At 33.4% G+C, this 18,939-nt stretch overlaps 1 protein-coding gene across 1 annotated transcript; it reads right to left on the minus strand.

The window, feature by feature from the left end:
• Window positions 1–9,800: 9,800 nt before the first annotated feature.
• On the minus strand, window positions 9,801–17,660 carry LOC145008295 (E3 ubiquitin-protein ligase UPL3-like). The gene is made up of 18 exons (XM_078966913.1): window positions 16,431–17,660; window positions 16,232–16,342; window positions 16,024–16,140; window positions 15,769–15,939; window positions 15,532–15,693; window positions 15,187–15,414; window positions 14,976–15,097; window positions 13,480–14,896; window positions 13,310–13,399; window positions 11,738–13,162; window positions 11,427–11,651; window positions 11,226–11,330; window positions 10,923–11,003; window positions 10,776–10,844; window positions 10,569–10,697; window positions 10,366–10,488; window positions 10,061–10,258; window positions 9,801–9,937 (listed from the first exon to the last, which is right to left on the minus strand). Exons 1-17 carry the CDS (start codon window positions 17,331–17,333, stop codon window positions 10,193–10,195), a joined length of 5,544 nt encoding a protein of 1,847 aa, XP_078823039.1. The 5' UTR covers window positions 17,334–17,660; the 3' UTR covers window positions 9,801–9,937; window positions 10,061–10,192.
• Window positions 17,661–18,939: the final 1,279 nt, after the last annotated feature.

The raw sequence follows: 18,939 nt of genomic DNA on the forward strand, positions 1-18,939 counted from the left end.
GCTTTTAACCCATGGATCCTTGGAAAAGGAAAGGTCATGGGTTATTAGGGTTTCACCCTAATCATGTACACTATATAAGCATGCTTATGTTGCATGAAATAGCCACTAGTGTGACTAGAGTATGTGTGTTTTTGTGTGACCGATTTTATAAGTGTGTATACACTCTCTCAAAGTTTTCCAAGAGTTTGTGGTGATTTGTGATTCCATTTGAGGCATTCACACTATTGGTGCTTGGCCCTCAAACTCCTTAGGAATCAAACTCATCATCAAAAGGTATGTAATCTCATCTAATTCTTTTATGTTTAAAAGTACCCCATGCCATATTAGATAGGTTATGAACCTTGGAAAAATTATTATTTTGCATGTATTTAGACAAACATAGATCTAAGGTTTATTAGGGTTGCATGCACACTTAGGAAGTGTTAGATTGCTCAAAACCCAACACTAAGTCCTTCATCCTACTCGCCGAGTTGTATGAACAACTCGTCGAGTTCATCTTCATCCGATGAACACTCATGCTGAGACTCGCCGAGTTGTATGAACAACTCGCTGAGTCTGTTCTTGATCTATGAAGATTGCCTTGAACTCGCCGAGTCAGGCAATGACTCGCCGAGTTCCTCTATGGATGAGTTCGGCTTCCAACTCACTGAGTCACACCCCGTGACTCACTGTTAACACTCGACACTACGAAAAGGGGACAAACTCGGAGACTCGCGAGCAGACTCACCGAGTCGTTGCCATGCAATCATGAACTACACGGATTTGCTCGATTCTAGTCCATGCCATTCACAGATCTGGGTTCCTAGAGAATGAATCACACGTAAAGTTTCCAACTTTACGTGTAGATATTCACCAATATGGGTTGTAGGGTTCAAAATGCACCCAAAGGGGTAGATCTAGGGTCTTCATGCAATGTGGGTCCATAAAGGCAACAGATATGAGCTCCTGGAGCTCAACCATGCCAAGATCTAAAGGCCAATCAGCTTATTATGAAATAATTTGCACATACAAGCTTGGGGATTAGATCAAGAATGACTTAAGTGAAGTAATAAGCATAGAAACAGGGGGAAAACGGGTTATACCTCAAAGGAACTACTGAGAGAGCACAAAGATGCTTGGCTTCCTTCCCTTCCTCTTGATCTACTTCCCTTCTTTCTCCAAACTTTCAAGAACACACAAAAATTGCCTCAAACTCTCAAGGAACAAGCTTTGAACGAGGGTTGGGAGCTCTGAGGGTGAATGGGGGCTAGCCTGGGGCGGATATGATGTTTAAATAGGGTGCAAACCCCTGAGACTTAGGGTTTCATCCAACAGGGGTGACTCGCCGAGTCCAGGATATGGACTCGCCGAGTCGCCAACTTAAACGTGTCCCGAGTCCCGTCCCTACTCGGCGAGTCGGACCTATGACTCGCCGAGTCCAAGGCTAAAAAAAATGGAAAATATTAAAATAAGATTTACGTACCTGGAACCAGGTGCTACACATTTATTTAAGGGATCAATTTTTATTTATCTATTAAAACCTTACTCTACCATTTCATCGTCAGCCATCGACGCTATAGCCACTTTTTCATCGTCCATCTCCATCTTAAATTGTCTTCTTGGTTATAAATAATGATTTTTTTTGTCTTGTTTTCCTATTAGGTTTCTTAATTCGGGACATGTTTAGGCCTTTTTCTTAAAAAGAACTCATGGAAAGTTTGGTATTCTACCAATACAATTTATAATGAATGTTATTTTACACCTGCAAATTCTTATAGAATTAGAAAACACAATATTCTTTTAGAATGAGGTTAGTAACACTCATCAATTTGATGCCTATTATTCAGACAAAATTCGATTTCAATCTCCTTATTTGTCAAGATAGGAAAAGTAAAAAAACATTACAATATAGGAAAAGTAAAAAAACATTCGTTGATGTATTTTTTTGTCATATAGAAGAAAATAATATTATTTGAGTGAATTCTCTTGTGTACTCTATCAGAATTTATTTGTATAAATGCATTATGTCAGAATGTCTTTAAGAATGTTTGTTGACATGTATATTTGCTTAACTAGTAATAATAACGAGTAATGTACGTTATTCTTTCAGAATGCCTCCAATAAGGAATCAAATATATATTATACAAGAGAAAGACTTGGAATGGAGTTCAAAAACAAGTATATTTACGAAAATTACATTCTTACCATAATACATCACATTTTCGTAAGAATACTTGGATTCAATTCGATTATTTGGACCCTTGAAGAAGATCAAGTACATTTGTTCAATAATTTTATATTTAAGAATGCAATTTTATAAGAATTTTATTCATTTTTATGACATTCTCTTAGAATATTTCTAATTATATTAAAATATATAAGGTTGTTATTCTGTAAGAATATGTATTAATGTGTATTTAAGTTCGGATGTCTATGAATACATATAAAAATGTTGTTATTAGTCAAATAGGGGTTCAAAAAAATGATCCTTTAATAATATTCTAATAGAATACTATTTTGACATAATCACAAAACAACATTCTAACTAAATAACATTATGATAGAATAAAATTGGTTTATGCTTACAAATTACGTTTGAAATTGAATTAATTTAAAAAATCAGACTTTTTTAGTCAAGAGCATTAATTATTCCCTAAACCTCGAATTTTCCTTTTTATAATTTTTTATTAATTGACTATAATACCCTTATAATGAATTTATAAGGTTTTTTTGTGTTATCTTTAATTTAGTAATATTTATTAATCACTTACTTAAAATAACTAAAATGATTGGACCACAATCAACCATGCATGCACACAATACTTATCAAAAACACAATAACCTAACTATATATATATATATATATATATATATATATATATATATATATATATATATATATAGAGAGAGAGAGAGAGAGAGAGAGAAAGAGAGAAAGAGAGGGGTAAGTTCAATTGAGAAAATAAAAAATATTGAAAATGAAAATCATTCTCAGTCAATCATTTATTTTTGCCGCAAAACCCTCCATTGTACCAGCCGAATGGAAACATAGTTTTTTCTTTTTTTAATCTTTAAGTAGCTATTTTTATCGAAACATTATTTTAAATATATCAAAATTCATAATTTTTTATTCTATACAAATAGACATTCATATCGATATAGTTTTAAGATAAAATATTTTTTCTATAGTTTCAGCTTTCGTTATTCATAAATGAATAAAAATGTATCAGATTTTATTATAATACATTCGTTAATTACTTATGAATAAAAAATATGCTTAATTTTTTTTACAGTTTAACTATCATTCATATATGAATGAAACATGTATTAGCTATTCTCACAAGTTATATTCATATAAGAATAATGCATTTATCAGAATTTTATTACAGTTCATTTGGTATTCATATATGAATAATGAGTTCGAATTTTCAAAACGTTTCGTCTTTTATTAATATACTACTTATTCATATATGAATAACAAATGAATTGTAACATAAATAAGATAAATGTTTTGTTCATATATATGAATATAACATATGACGATAGTTGTTAATATATGAATATAAATGTGACGAAATATGATGTAAAAAATTTATTTTAGGTAAGAAAATTTAATTATGTGTTATATTCATATATAAATGACATTTAAACTGTAAAAAAGAATTAAACATATTTTTATTCAAAAGTGAATACTGAATGTATTTTAATAAAAATCTAATTCATTTTTATTCACTTATGAATAACGTGAACTGAAACTATATATATATATATATATATATATATATATATATATATATATATATATATATATATATATTATCTTAAAACTATCAATACAGATGTATATTTATAAAGAAAAAAAATTATGAATTTTGATATATTTAAAATAATTTTTTGATAAAAATAACTCCTTAAAAAAAATTTAAAAAAAAAGACTATTTTTTTATATATATTAAGGTGATGATTACCATAGTTTAAGTAAATATGTTTGGTTTGAATACACACGTGTATCCGTTGCCTATTTTCTCCGGCACACCTAAATGTTTTGCGGCAAAATAAATATGTGGTTGAAATTGATTCTCTCATTCTCAACTTTATTTTTCCTCAGTTGATCTCTCTCTCTCTCTCTCTCTCTCTCTCTCTCTCTCTATATATATATATATATATATATATATATATATATATATATATATATATATATATAATTATTCTTATCTATAGCAATTATTTCTCTAAACAAAAACATAATTAAATTAAATACCATATGATAATTGTTTTTAGTGATTTGATATATTATCTAAAAGTAGCCTTTAAATAGATAAGAAAGTTATGTACGATAAGCATCATGAAATATGTAATTATATTTATGACTCATATTATAATCAAATAAATAAATATCAAATAATGTTAAAAAACAATAAAATAATAATTAATAAACATATTTAAAATACATAAAAAGATATAGCTACTGACATTACATTTATTACGATGTTAGAATGAAGAATATAACAAACATATTGACTATATACATACATGTCGACACCTGTAATTTTTAGGTGGTCTAAACTAAATTGGTTAAGTTAGATTGAATCGTCAAATTCTTTGTCTGCTACTTATTTGAATCTTATAATATATCTTAATGCTTTAAATGTAATTAAAATAATATCCTCAATATGTTTGAATAAATCCATTTGATCCAATTTGCTTGAAAAAAACAAACTTTCATGATTGCAAACATGAAATAATCTTGTGATGCTCTAGCTATCCTCATGTATGTATCTTACTTAATTCATAATACATCGTTTGTGTGGCCTTAAGCCTTCTAACAAACGGACATGACTCTAAAAACAATTTGAAAAATAAGGGTATGTTTGGTAAAATAATTGGTAATCGAAAGTTATAACTTGTAGATAAAAGTTTGAAACTTGAAGTTGCAATTTTTATTTATACAAAAATATTCAATAAAAAAGTTGTAAGTTTTTTATATTTATAAATAAATAAAACATAAAAGTTAAAAGTTTTTAAAAACTAATTCTATTTAAAAAATAAAATATCAGGCTTGTACTTTCAAATAATTTTTTTTAATTTGTAAATTTTTTATTTTGAAAACTGAAAATTAAAAACTCTTAAAAAAAAGTTTATTGTATGATTATACCTGAAAGTCACTATTAGTAAATAATCAGATCTTGTAATTGACCATTAAACCAACATCTATGATGAGGAATTATTTAAAATATAAAGTGATACTCAATGAATAATCCACATCGTACTACTTCACATCAATAGTTTTCTGGATCATTGTCATCCAAAACTATTAAGAAATTCTCCCAAATAAAACATTGTATGTCAATTTTATGATACCACTTTATTTATAAAGACAAAATCACACCTATTTGTACTTTTTTTTTTCTTTTTCAATGTTAATTTTTATACTGGTTATTGGGATTATAGATTAATTAATTCATTTGAAGTGATGGTGAATTAGCTTATTTTAGCATAACTTTAAGATGAAGTAAAGGAAAACCGAAAGAAAACAAATATTATAAAAATTCATTAGTCGTAACTTGCGCATATGAAAATGTATTAAATTTTAAGGTTGAAATCGTTTTTATCATTTAATATGTTATTTTATGGGGTTTTATATGATATAAAATATAATTAAGGATTTAAAAGTAAATATAAGACCATAAGATAGATATTAAACATGGTATATACAAGTAAAACATGAGTGACAACGGAATTTTGATTTAGAGAAGGAATTTTGGCATAACTCAAAATAGAAATTCTTTGAGGTGACTTTTTATGTGATTGTTCTTGTTCTCAAATAAATAGGTGTTTTTTTTTGTATTTTTATATTTTATAATATATGTATACACATAAACTTATGTATGTAATACACATAAATGCATGTATATAAATACATATATTGTTGTATATATATATATATATATATATATATATATATATATATATATATATATATATATATATATATATATATGGAAAAGTGAATATACCCTTAAGGATATATAAGCTTAGATACCCAAACACACCATAACACGTCATTTTGTATGATATATTTATTATAATGTTCTTAAACTTCAACTCCTAACATGATTTACTTTTAATATTTTCGAAATTTCATTATTATCTTTCTCATACATCACATCTTTTGCCGAACACCTACTAGCCTATATATATTGTAGTTGAAAATAAAAATTATGTAAGAGTAAAATAAATGTGTAATTTATTAAAATCCTAGAAGTAAATCAACTTCGAAGTTAAATTATAAGAACATTGGATAATTAGAATGTATTATATGATACAAAATGATGTAGTATAATGAGTTTGGGTACCTAAGCTTATATACCCTTAAGGGTATATTCACTTTTCCCATATATATATATATATATATATATATATATATATATATATATATATATATATATATATATATATATATATATATATATATATATATATATGTTTGTGTGTGTGTGTTTATATGTTGATGTTATGATGCTTCCATTTCTTATATTAAACATGTGATTAGTATACTAGTATATTCATCTAACTTGTGATCAATAATTATTTATCTTTTGATCTGTTTATATAATAAATTGTTATCGTTTTAAGGACAAAAAAAGAAAATATAAAACATAATATTGTAGTTCACATGATGGTACTAGTACCATTTCCCATGTGCATGCATGAATCCCTCATTTAATGGTTTTGTAAGTTGTCATTTTCAAAAAAAAATAGCAAAGATGGCATTCTGTAGCACATAAACAACTATCCTTCCAATCTTATCTCTTCGAGCTAAGAGATGCTTATGGTTCAGTTTAATTTGGTTTCCACTAAAATTGAACTATATTGAAAGTTGTCTTAGCCCTAAAAAAAATTGTACAACGGCTTAATAATGCCAAAGTTATGAAAGCATGAAGAAGAAATTTGCTTAATTTCGCAGTATAATACCAAAAGGAAAAAAAGTTGAAAGATACGTATCTAACAAGGCTTATTAGAATGCAACAAATGTCGTAAAGACCTCAAATAATTAATTAGGTAAATAACTTACATATGTATATGTTACAAATATAATATCTTATCAAGATACAACTTGGTTGATTTTGATTTTTCATGCAATACCCTTTAAATTTGAGGATATGTCGCAATAAATTCTCATATAGAGAGGGAATAAACAACATTAAATAAACAAAATCTCCCAAAATCAATAATGTTCATAAAAAATGTTATAACAGTCAAAAAAATTAATAGAACCATCAAGTTCATATTGATCAACATCAACACGATATGACGTCAATGATACCAGAACCAAATATTTAGAATCTAATGAATCGACAATGTTAAAACTCATCAATTCTCTTACATCTCTAAGTCCTAAAGTGCTCAATATCAAGAAATCCATAATCAAAACCTTACATGGAATACACATTGTAATAAGGATTAGGCTATAAATCTTAGTAAGACATGCCATTACTTATCTACATCACCACAATAAGGGTACTTCCATGCCTTTATAGAATAATCCCTATTTGGCTCTTGTTGATGAGCCACACTTCGGGATCCTACTTTATTTCATCATTTGGTGGGCTCTCGAGTATATCTTAAAGTTACTCGTATGGGTCATGTTTATTATATACACATAGTTACTGAATTTATCATTGTCTTTTGCTCTTATAGTTGCATCGGATTTTTTGCATCATAGGGTATCACAAGGTAACAATGTAACTATGCTTCATGATCTTTATGTCTCATATACATCATCTCAAACCCTTTCGAGCTACTAGATGAGACTTAATATATCTTCGTTGTTGCATTTTATGTGGATAATCTCTTATGTCTTGAAGTAATAAGAAACATTAATTATCAACTAAATCCAACATTGAAACTAAATACCATGCCTTAGCTAATACCATTGAAGAGTTTATTTAGTTATGTTCACACTTATTTTGTATATGGGTTGTTAGAGTTCAATATATGGATCTAGTTGTAGTTTGATACTTACTTTAGATCACTATATAGCAAATATATAATTATGGTCACAACCATTTGGGATTTATAGTTATTCTACTTTGAGGTAAACTTCATGTGATGTAGTATAGAATTCATCAATGCACATAGACCAAATAAGCTCATATATATTAATAGTTACACATGAGTATAGTAACTTCGATAAATAAGTGTTATCTCCCTAATGAATAAACACATAATAGAATTGAGATTATTGATCTCATTAGAGAATGGTAACTATAACGTCCTCACATTTCGGTTAGAAGACAAGTGTACATATTTTGGATGATGATTCAACGTTATGAAGAGATAAAGAATGTCATGGAATTGGAAAATAATGGAACTAATGAGATGTTTAATATGAAAGTATTCTCTAAATATCATATTTGGATGCAAGTATTCAGGAGAGCCTTTTACCTAAACATGTGCATATTTATGTGGGTCTTAATGTAACTAGTTTATCTGGAAATATAAGGACCTATATTTTTCCATGGTGATGTACATTTTGTGTCATTGTTTGTTGACTTGCTTCCATTAGTCTAGATGTGATCCACGTGAACCGAAAAACGAAACAATCTACACTAGGTGTTGTTGACCATGTAGAAGTGCAAATGGATCGTGGTAGACCTGTCGACTAGCCTTCCAGAAAATTTCCAGGGAAGTATGTGCATTCTTAATGAGATAAGTGTGTGTATTTGAAGCTTGTAAGGTGAGTTTATAAAGCTTGACAAGGATTAACATGATAACATTCAACACTCTTTTCTTAGTTGTGATGAATTGAGGTTTATGGGACAAACTCAAATGTGAGTAATTGTGTTGCATGAAGAAACCATGTACATATTATGAAAGAATGAGCAATAATGTCATGATTTCTTGCAACAATTACATAAATGATGGTTCGATGATATAACTTTACAATGGTCAAGTCAAGAGCCACTAAATTGAGTTTGAATGAGTTATGTATCGTTAGTTTTGATTTGATGCAAGAACACGTATGTGAATGATAAATTACTAGTTTAACCTTTGACTTTAAGAAGTCAAATTTGAAGATTTGTGCTAAGAAATGAGAAGTGGCATTATGACGCTAATGAAATGAGAAGTTAGTCACAAAACTTAATGTGTCATTAAGAAGGAATGATGGATGGTAAAGATTGATAAATCAGTGATAAAGTGTTATCATTAGCGTTATGGGACATATAGTGAACAAGTGGTACGATTGAAAGCTTGATAAACCATTTACCCTAACGAATTGAAACAAGATACATACCAGAGTTTCAAAAGAGGTACAAAGCTAAAAGAATGAATTGGAATGAAGATAAGATGTTGAATGAGTATATTTGGTCTTATGCACATATTTGGAACTTAAAAAAAGGACAAGTTGAGAGTAAGCTTTGAGGTTAACCTAAGGGCTAGTACAGAAACACAAACACATTTTCCCATTTTAGGGTACTACATGTCGCAAATGATTGAACTTGTTTTCTAGCAAAGATTTATCTGTGAATGTATATTTGAAAAGCATCATTTGGAATGCATATACTTCAAGAGTCTAGTATGCTTTTATTATTATTATTATGCAGTATACATGAAGATTTGTTACAATGGATTATATGGATATAATTCATTTTGTTCCATTTTGGTAAACAGGAACATGGAAAAAAGAAAGAAAAGTTAACAATGTTGATCATAGCCTTTTTATTTTAACTGAAACAGATCCTGAGTACTTTTTTTTTTTTTTTTTTTTTCCAAAAGTATGGCAAAAGGTAAAACTTAATATGGCGTAAGGAACCATGTAAACAGAAGTAGCGATTAGAGATATAAGACTTATAAGAGAGACAAATAATACGATGTTTTGCTAGTTGCTATTTACAAAACAAATTCTGTAGAAACCAAACAAACCATCGGATCAAATCACCACATCCACATATAACTGTAAAAAAGAAACAAACATGATTAAAAATAAATAACGATTTTTCCTTAAATCAATGTAACCGGCCTTTTGCGATGCGATGTTGATATGTTTTTTTTTTTTTCAGATGAAAAGTTTACTGACCTTGAGATTGAGAGTCCGGGAGGGCGCCTGGAGAAACTTTTATTGCAGTTAAGAAATGATTCCAAATTCCAAAAGCTTTCCAGACAAAATGTACAAAATTCGGTTAATAGTTTGAAATGAAAAGCTTCTTGTTCATGACAAATCAAACGATCCTTGTCCTTCACTGATAGCATACACCAGTTGCTTGTACATAATTTCCTGTAGTAATCACTTGTTAGTTGCTACCCAAAATTACAAAATTACAAAATTGCCCTCATTTAAATACAACCAACCTACTTTCATTTAATTGTTTATTTTTATTATACCTTGGTGGAATAAGCAGGAAGCTTCAAGTAATTAGCACATGTCATGACACTTGGCAAGTCATCATCTGCAGATTCCGACGCGCCACCCGCACTCGATGTCACATTACTGCTTGTTGAAGAGTGCTGAGCAACACACAAACAACATTTTATAACCATTTATTTTAAAATTATTAATTAATTATTATACAGAAAGTCAACAATACCTTTCTCACAATGGTCAACTTAGGATTCAAAATTGCAAAACCACCGGGAGGAAGCCGAGGTGCACCAGTGACAAATTGACAAAATGCCCTTTGCTGTTCGGGAGTGAACTCTCCCATTATCTCAAGCAACTAAACAGTTGTGAAAAAAAAACAATAGTAAGTTTTTTTTTTTAATGATAATGTGAATTATATGGAATTTTGACTTACGTTGACTATTGCAGGGCTCTTGGAAGTATATCCGTGATCGAATTTTATGTGGTCCACAAGTTTGTCAGCCTGCGGTTTTGTAAGAAAAATGAAGCAAAAAAAATATTTAATTACAACAACTGGATAAAAAATATTTAACATATTTACCTCCCACAACTCTCGTTGGCCACAAAGTAAATGATCTAATTCATTTGGGGTGAATATTTGCAAAGCCGTAATGTCAAAGACCTGGTGAATGAGCAAAAAATACACATTAGTTGAAATTATTTAAATCAAAATTATGAAAAGATATGTCTCAGGAAAACAGGTTATGTGAAAGACATATCTATAACAATATAACTGTAACGTATTGTTACCAATATGTAAGAAAAGAGAGCATATGAAAAATCATCATTTTTTTTAAAGAAGCAACATCAACATGAAGTTAAAAATATAAAAAAGAAATATGACCTGATTGAAACCAGCTCTGAATGCTTCCATTTGTCTTGTGATACCTGTCTTGACAGTAGCAGCAACTACAAGGGAAATGTACTCTTCCAAATTGTCTATGCTGACCTGTCATTCCCAAAAAAGAATCATATGAATTATGAATATACACAGCAGCCTTATTAAAAAAAAAAAAAATTGAAAGGTAAAAGGATGAGTAAATACATCTTCATTGCCAGGTCTCAAAATGTAATCAGGAAATCCAGGAAGTGTGAAGTCCAAACAAAGATCTTCAACAGGAGCACCTCGGAAATTTAAGTCAAGTATTGCATTGCAATCATGCCTAGGTGTTGACTCCAGGTATTTTTTCCGACAAACAATCGCTTGCAATTCTTGCAATGTCTTCCCAAGTTCAGCATCAAAAGAAGAAACATCATGTAAATCAAGCTCCTACAATGAAAAATTAAGAAAAGGCGCATAAGTCAATTCAGAACAGAAAAAAAGTGGAGTCAATAGTTCATTAACAATCAACTTACTTGTCCAAGAACAAGCTTGTAGAAAGCAGTAGAAAGAGGCATGTCCAAAAGCCTCCCATCTTGAAGAGCTTTCGCCATTACACAACCAAAAAGCCAGAAATGCTCAATCACTTTACCATCACAAGAAGATTCAACCCAAGGGCGTGGGAACAACCCAAGAGGTGAAATTACAATATCGCCCAAATCATCTTTCTTCTCTTCAACTTCAACTTCCATTGCCATACTCCCGTCACCCGAGTTATTACATCTCCACATCTTCAACCCCGTTCTTTGCAAATCATGACTCAAAAGCGTATAAAACTCCAAAGTGGGACCCAACCCAGTCCCAACCTCACCAAAATACTCCACTTCCAAAACAGCCTTTTGGCTCGAATACATTTCCATTACTTTCGCAGCAGATTCCAATATTCTATTCCGGGAAACCCGCACTTTCTGGCGCGACAATCGCCTGACCCGTAACTCCCGCTCGGTGGTCGACCCGTGCCCGTCTGCCCCCTGTTGCTGGAGCCGATGTAGGGCCCGCGACAACCCGAAAGCAGTGGAATAAAAATACTGTCTTCGTGTTTCAAATGGAAACAAGAAAGGACATGCTTTGGTCAACTGATAACACCATGAAGGAAGACTACCACTGCAAAGAGCGAGCACATCTTGAACTTGTCTGGATAATTTCGGGGTTAATTTAGAGTTCACAAACTCGTCAGATGAAACTCGAACACCAGGGGTAATTATGTCGTTTATGCTTGAAATTTTTCCTTCCGAGAATTGATCGATTATTGTTTCGATACGTAAACGCGGTGCTAGCTGATTTAAACCTTCTAATACGCGAAGCAGAGACAGAATATTGTAAGTGGGGTTTTCTTTTTCCATGTCGCAAGGGAGTTCGCCTTGGAGGATGCTATCTAAGAGAGACATTTGACATGTGGACCCCGGTTTTGTTGAATTTGTTGTTTTTTGTGAGTTTATATCGGCTTTTTGGTAGGTGATTGTGTAGATATCGTTCCATAGTTTGCTTCCATCGGTGTTGTATTGGTCATTGTCGCCTTCATCTAACACAAGCTGTTGTTGAATGGCTTGATAGATTGTTAAATGTCGGTTGAGTTGTTTACCATTTGAGGAGAAGCTTAACCGGGGGGTGTTGTGGTCTCTACCACCACCGCTGCCGCCCCTAACCGCCCTAGCGTTGGCGGACGCGAGCCCGGCCATGGCGGCTGCTGCGAATGACATTGATCCCCTTGAGCTGAATGAAGTCGGACCACGGAAGTCGGTTGAGTCTGAGCCGCGAGCTGGGGTTGATCGGCTCGTGGAACCGCGTGCGGGGTTTGTGTGGCTGTCGCTGGTTGTGGGACCCGCGAGGGTGGTGTTGTCGGTTAGTTTGACATCGTGGACATCTGGCATGCAAGCTGGAAGTGAATCGTCCCTTAGCACCTGTGAAAATGGGAAGAAGGAGAATCGTATGTAAAAAGTTGTATTTGTGAAAGATTATAAAAAGTTATCAATGAGTCTTCGTTGTATGTCTGTAGTAAACAAATGAATGATATAATAAACAAGTGAACAGAAATAAGGGTAACATACATCATCATCATCGTCATCTTCTGATATTTCATCATCTTCAATCACCAATGCATCATCAATATCAACAGGTGATATATCTACATCCTCATCCTACAGTACACACATAAGTAAAGTAATCAAAAACAATAAAAAAATTAAAGAGCACTTTATTTAGCACATGAAGAGCATACCTCAGAAGAAGATTCATCATCCACAGACTTCATCAAAGTGTCTTTATCAGAAGCAGCCCTTCTTCTAGAAGCATTTCTTGTATGTGGTCCTCCTCTCCCCTCATCTTGACTTGCCTTCAACACAGCCTTCCCCTTTCCCTTTGAAGAACTTGCATTTTTCTCATGTGGGGTATCCTTTTCACCTGAATTCCCTATACTAATCGCTGACCTGGACCTTGTTGACTGACGCCGTGTACCCGAAGCAGGAGTAGAAGAAGAAGGCGACGAACCGCTGCCGCCACCTGCCGCCGTGTTTCCAGACTCCGAGTTCCCAACAGAAGTACAAGGCTTATTATGGCTAGATTCACTACGTTGCACCCTAGGCCAAAGAAAGTCTTCAACAGCAGCCAAACTTGCTAAAGGGTCAATGAGAAGAACATTTGAGGAATAATCACGAAGTGATTTTTCACCATGTGATCTTACAAGCCGAAGTTTGAACGGACAAGATGAAGCGGATAAACCAGATGACAGACGCGCACTTGTAGAGGATCGAGAATTGTGAGTCAACACTACAGGAAACCTTTCTAACGAAGTCAATGCATTTTGAAGCTTTTGAACTAAAACACTCATAGGAACTAAATTCGATTCATTGTAGACACTTGAAAACGCGATTGATATAAAAGATTTGTATCTTTTGATAGCTAGTTGACGTAACTTTGGGAGATTCGCTTCTGACACTGACACCCTTTCTTTTGAGAAGCTTCCACAAGTTAAGTAGTTAAGTAAAGCATCCACAACACCACTTCCTATGAACTCAAATGTAGAAACACTGTCTCTTTTGGTTAACTCTGAGAGCATAAAGGTTACCACTCTTAACAAATTATCTTCCTTAGTGGGTGAAAAATCAAGAAACCGGGGTGATGTGGAAGCTTTTGACTTCCCTTTTGACTTTGACTTATGGTCGTCAGATAAAGCAACCAACTTTGAGCAAAGATTCTTTAAATGTAGAAGATCATCTGTAATCCCAGCTTCAGGAGCTCCAGGGATTGAAGGGAAGAATTTATCTTTGAAAGCTTTTGCACTTGTACTTACTGACACCCGGAGATTGGAATTGAGTGTGGGAGCCTCTAGGGAACTTGGAGGTGAGCCCTCGGTTTTGGGATCTTCGGGGTCCACATTGGGTGGTCCAAGGCGGCGGCGATAGCGTCTTGAACGTGATGATCCGGGGGTAGAATCGGTATTATTATTTGATGATGATTGGGAAAGAGGATTGGTGGATGGACCAGATAAAATGAGTGTGTCTATAGCATGAACTACACCTTCTCTCACAAAAAGTTTGGAGAAAGTTTCCGGAAGCTTTTCCATTAGGATTTCTGCAATTTGAAGTGATGGCAATAGAGCTTGTGGATCTTTCCATGCCAAAACTCCTGCTAGGAAACTAGTCACGATAGCATATAACATCAGGGGTCTGTTTGGTATGATGGAATTCAACGAGAAAGGAATGAAAACTTATATACCTTGATATATTTGTAACACCAAGTAGAGATTGGATCATATCTGATGTGCTGAAGTACATCAGTTTCCCAATAACTGATAGACATTTATGACGCACAGGTGTATTCACACTTGACCCATATATCTACAAGACCAAAAAAAAAAAAGTTCATTTTAAACTTTAAAGTAGGTTGCTAAAATGAGTTGTAATTAAGAGTTTCCATTAAAACTAACCTGAATGAGAACAGGAAGAAGGTCCATTCCAAATTGCAGCAAAAGGCCAGGTTGATCAGTCAATAACTTCTCTTTTTCTGGTGCACCACCACTTGTTTCTTCTTGCTTTCCAGGTGACTTTCTTATAAGAGACCCTTTGACAAATAAGGTAGAGCTAGAAGGAAGAGATATGGTTCCTTGAGGCAATGGAGGAAGAAGCTCATTTGTCAAATTCACAATCTCAAATATCTGCATGAAGACATCAAACAGATTGGTTATAAATTTTTTCGATTATTAAAATTATAAGGAGTCAGGGAAAATCTGTAAGCATGGAGAAGGAGAACAAGAAGTATAAATAAGCATTACCTGTTCTGGTGGCCTACTCAAAGCAGGGGATACATACATGCTTGCAGCATGACCAGAGCCTGATAATATATCTTTAAGAATGCCACTAATCCCAAGAAGCAGCAATGTTTTTGATCCTAAAGGAGACCCACTTGCACATGCGGATAACAATCGAATTAATCCCTGAAAAATCTTTTTGTTAGGTAATGCAACCTCCAAAAGCTATGTGCTTTTTCCAAAATAAAGTCATCAATATACCGTATATGTAGATGGACTGAGAGATGCCTGTCCACCTCCAGAACTACTGGTTGAAATGAGGGAGGCAGCTTGTGTAACTAATCCATGGTTGCATAGCTCATCTAGTTTATCAGGAGATGCTGCAAATGCTTCTACAATTCGAGTCAAACAAACGGATGCATGCTCCAAAACCTACAAAGAGAGTATTGTTTCAAAAAACAATCAGAAACATAAAAAAGTTAATAAATTTTTTATTCTTGGAATCAAACAACTCACCTTTGCATCATGATACTGAAGAAGGTTTGTCAATAGAGGAACGGCTTCCATGACAAAATCAGCTGCATCAGATGGAAGTTTCTTGCAGATATTTGCAGCAGTAGAAAGTGCTACTCGCTGAAAGATAAAATGAGATTATGGAAAAAGGGATAATATTATATATATATATGCTTAAAACTTAAAACTATATCATGATTAAGCAACATACCTGGACTCCTGTAGAGAAGAAGTCAAGATACGACAGTACTGCCATTAGTGCACCTGCCCTCAAGCATGCAGTTGGATGCTCCTGGGAGATCTTCTTAAGAGCTTGCAAGGACTGTTGTGAAAACAATTCCATTGAACACAGGATTAGTTTAAATCCACAAGTGAAGTGATATAAACATTTAGGAAGTAAGATTGCACACCTGTTCAGCCAAGTCCATGTACTCGATTGTAAGCAATCTAGCAACAAAGCAAGAAACAGCACCATAATGCACAACTGCTGGGCATGAAGAAGGTAGCACATCACATAGATGTGTGAGTGCCCTAGCTGCAAGCAACATGATATCGGGATTGCTTTCATGGTTAAGCAACCCAACAAGAACAGGCACAAAAGAATCCACGGAGAAAGTGCTTAGAGAATCCTCAGTGCCAATAGAAAGCATGTCACATAACTGTGTCAGAGCCTCAACTTGCTTTCCTTCTTCCCCATCAGCACGCAAGCCTGAAAGAATTTTCTTTAGTCGTCCACTCTGGTGAGATGATGAAGCGGATGCCATTGCTGATGACGGAAGCAGATCATCTAACCCTGCACCCAGTTTCCTCAATAAGCCTTGAAGTGCACTACTAGCAGAAGTCAAATTCTGATGTAAAATCCCCACGCCGCCACCATCACTGTCATTGTCATTGTCATCGTCGTCGTCATCTTCATCATCAACTCCCCCGCGGTCTTTATTAAATCCTAAAATGTTGTCTCTGTTGTTATCTCTATCTCTATCCCTAACCCTAATTTCATTCTCTTTCTCTTTGCCTTTATCCAAATTATCCTTATCCAGTCCCGCATTCGGATTATTTATGTTCTTTCCACTACGACGGCCGCGGGCTGACCCAGAGCCTGACGGTTCATTAATGTTAGTATCCATGTTAGAAGCGCGTGAGCGAGTACAAACGGATTGCGCAACGACGTTGGAAGGTGTAGCAGCGGCGGCGGGGGATGTAGTGGAAGAGAGACGAGTGCGTTTGTTGGAACGAGTGGCAGGACCGCCGGACGATGAAGAAGAAGGGGCTGATGAGGTGGCCTCCGCCCTCTTCCGGCTACGAGTTTCCATACAAAACCCCAAACCCACCTTTCGGAATCAACGATCAACGACGATCGATGAAATAATAAATCCTTATCATCATCGTCCTCGTAGTCGAAGAATCTTACAAACAATACTTCAATTTACCCTGCGAAAAAGGTCCAATTTGCACCAAATCTGACAAACCCTAGAAAAATCAATCACGGGAATTATTGTTTCTTTACTTGGTGTAAACCGATTGATTGCAAAGAGACGCATGCGTATGATGAATTTAGGAGTGTACCGACATCAATTTTATGATGAGGAAGGTATAATCAATCCATAAAGGAAAACCCTAATTTATGTATATTGCCCCTTTCCTTGAAATAGTACATTTTGTACATGTTTTATGTTCATGTGTTAAAAAGTCCTTTTCTTTTCCTTCGTTTCTTTCTTGATTTGGAAACAATCAAATTTTTTCGTATTAAAATTAAGAAAATTACATTTTTTTTCTCTGAGTTTAGCTTTTTTCTGTTTTGATTTTGAAATTTACAATTTATCCTCCTCATTTCATCAAATAATCTTTTACTTTTATTTCCTAAAAAAATAAAATTAATGATATTCACATGTCATTAATCTATAAAAAGAAAAATAAAAACAAAATATAAAAAGATATTTAATTTTTTTATAATAATTTTGCATTGTTGGAAAAAAAAAAAATAAAGTAATAACTATATACCCATTTTATCTATTTTTATATATATTGACAATTTAAATCATTATTATATTACATTTCGTCCCACCATAAACCACTTACCCCTCTCATCTTTTATGATTTTTGCTTTTATTTGGAAGACCATACAAAAATCATTATTTTCGTCTAAAAACAATTACTTTAAGTTTTATATATATTATTACCAAAATATTTGTAAAAAATATACGGTTTTATCATTTGACCTATCCTAACATATTTTTCAGGTCAAGTGGGGGAGAGTTGTAACATCTCGAACTTCGCATGTATATTTCGAATCCTTCCTCTTTTATAAGTTGCCAATTGTAGTCCCTGGAGTGGTTGAGTTGGGCCATGAGAAGTATAAGGACTAAAGTTGTCATTTTGAGTCAGGAAGGAGTACGTTGAGCGTACATAAGGGTACATTGAGCATACTAGGCGCGCCCTAGTACGTTGGGCGTACTCATGTCAGGTGCAAACCCTAATATTTAAGGTTGGGGACTATATAAACACCCTTGTAACTCATTTCCTCTTATTATCATCAGCCTCCATATCCCAGAAAACGTTCCAAACCCTAGTTTTGTGTGTGAGTGTGAGTTGGTGTGCATTTTGAACCATTGAAGGTGAAGTCATTGCACCAAGGAGTTGGAGAAGGAGATCAAGGCTATAGATATGAAGTTGTGTTATGCCCTAGAAGCTCCAGAAGGTAAAAAGCTTGGAACTTTATGCTTGTGTGTTAGAGATCTAGTCATTTTAGCTTTATGGAAGCTTTCTTGTCCCAAAAGTCCCAAAATGGTGCATGTGATGACTTTGACAAAATGGGTTGTCCTTTCAGACATTAGAAGAGGTCCTAAGTGATAAAAATGAGGTTCTAATAGCTAGATTTGTCTCATGCATGAAGTAGGTGTTGGATTAGTGTCTAAGTTC

The sequence above is a fragment of the Lactuca saligna genome, chromosome 8, assembly GCF_052625555.1.
Source record: "Lactuca saligna cultivar CGN05327 chromosome 8, ASM5262555v1, whole genome shotgun sequence".
Lineage (NCBI taxonomy): Eukaryota > Viridiplantae > Streptophyta > Magnoliopsida > Asterales > Asteraceae > Lactuca > Lactuca saligna.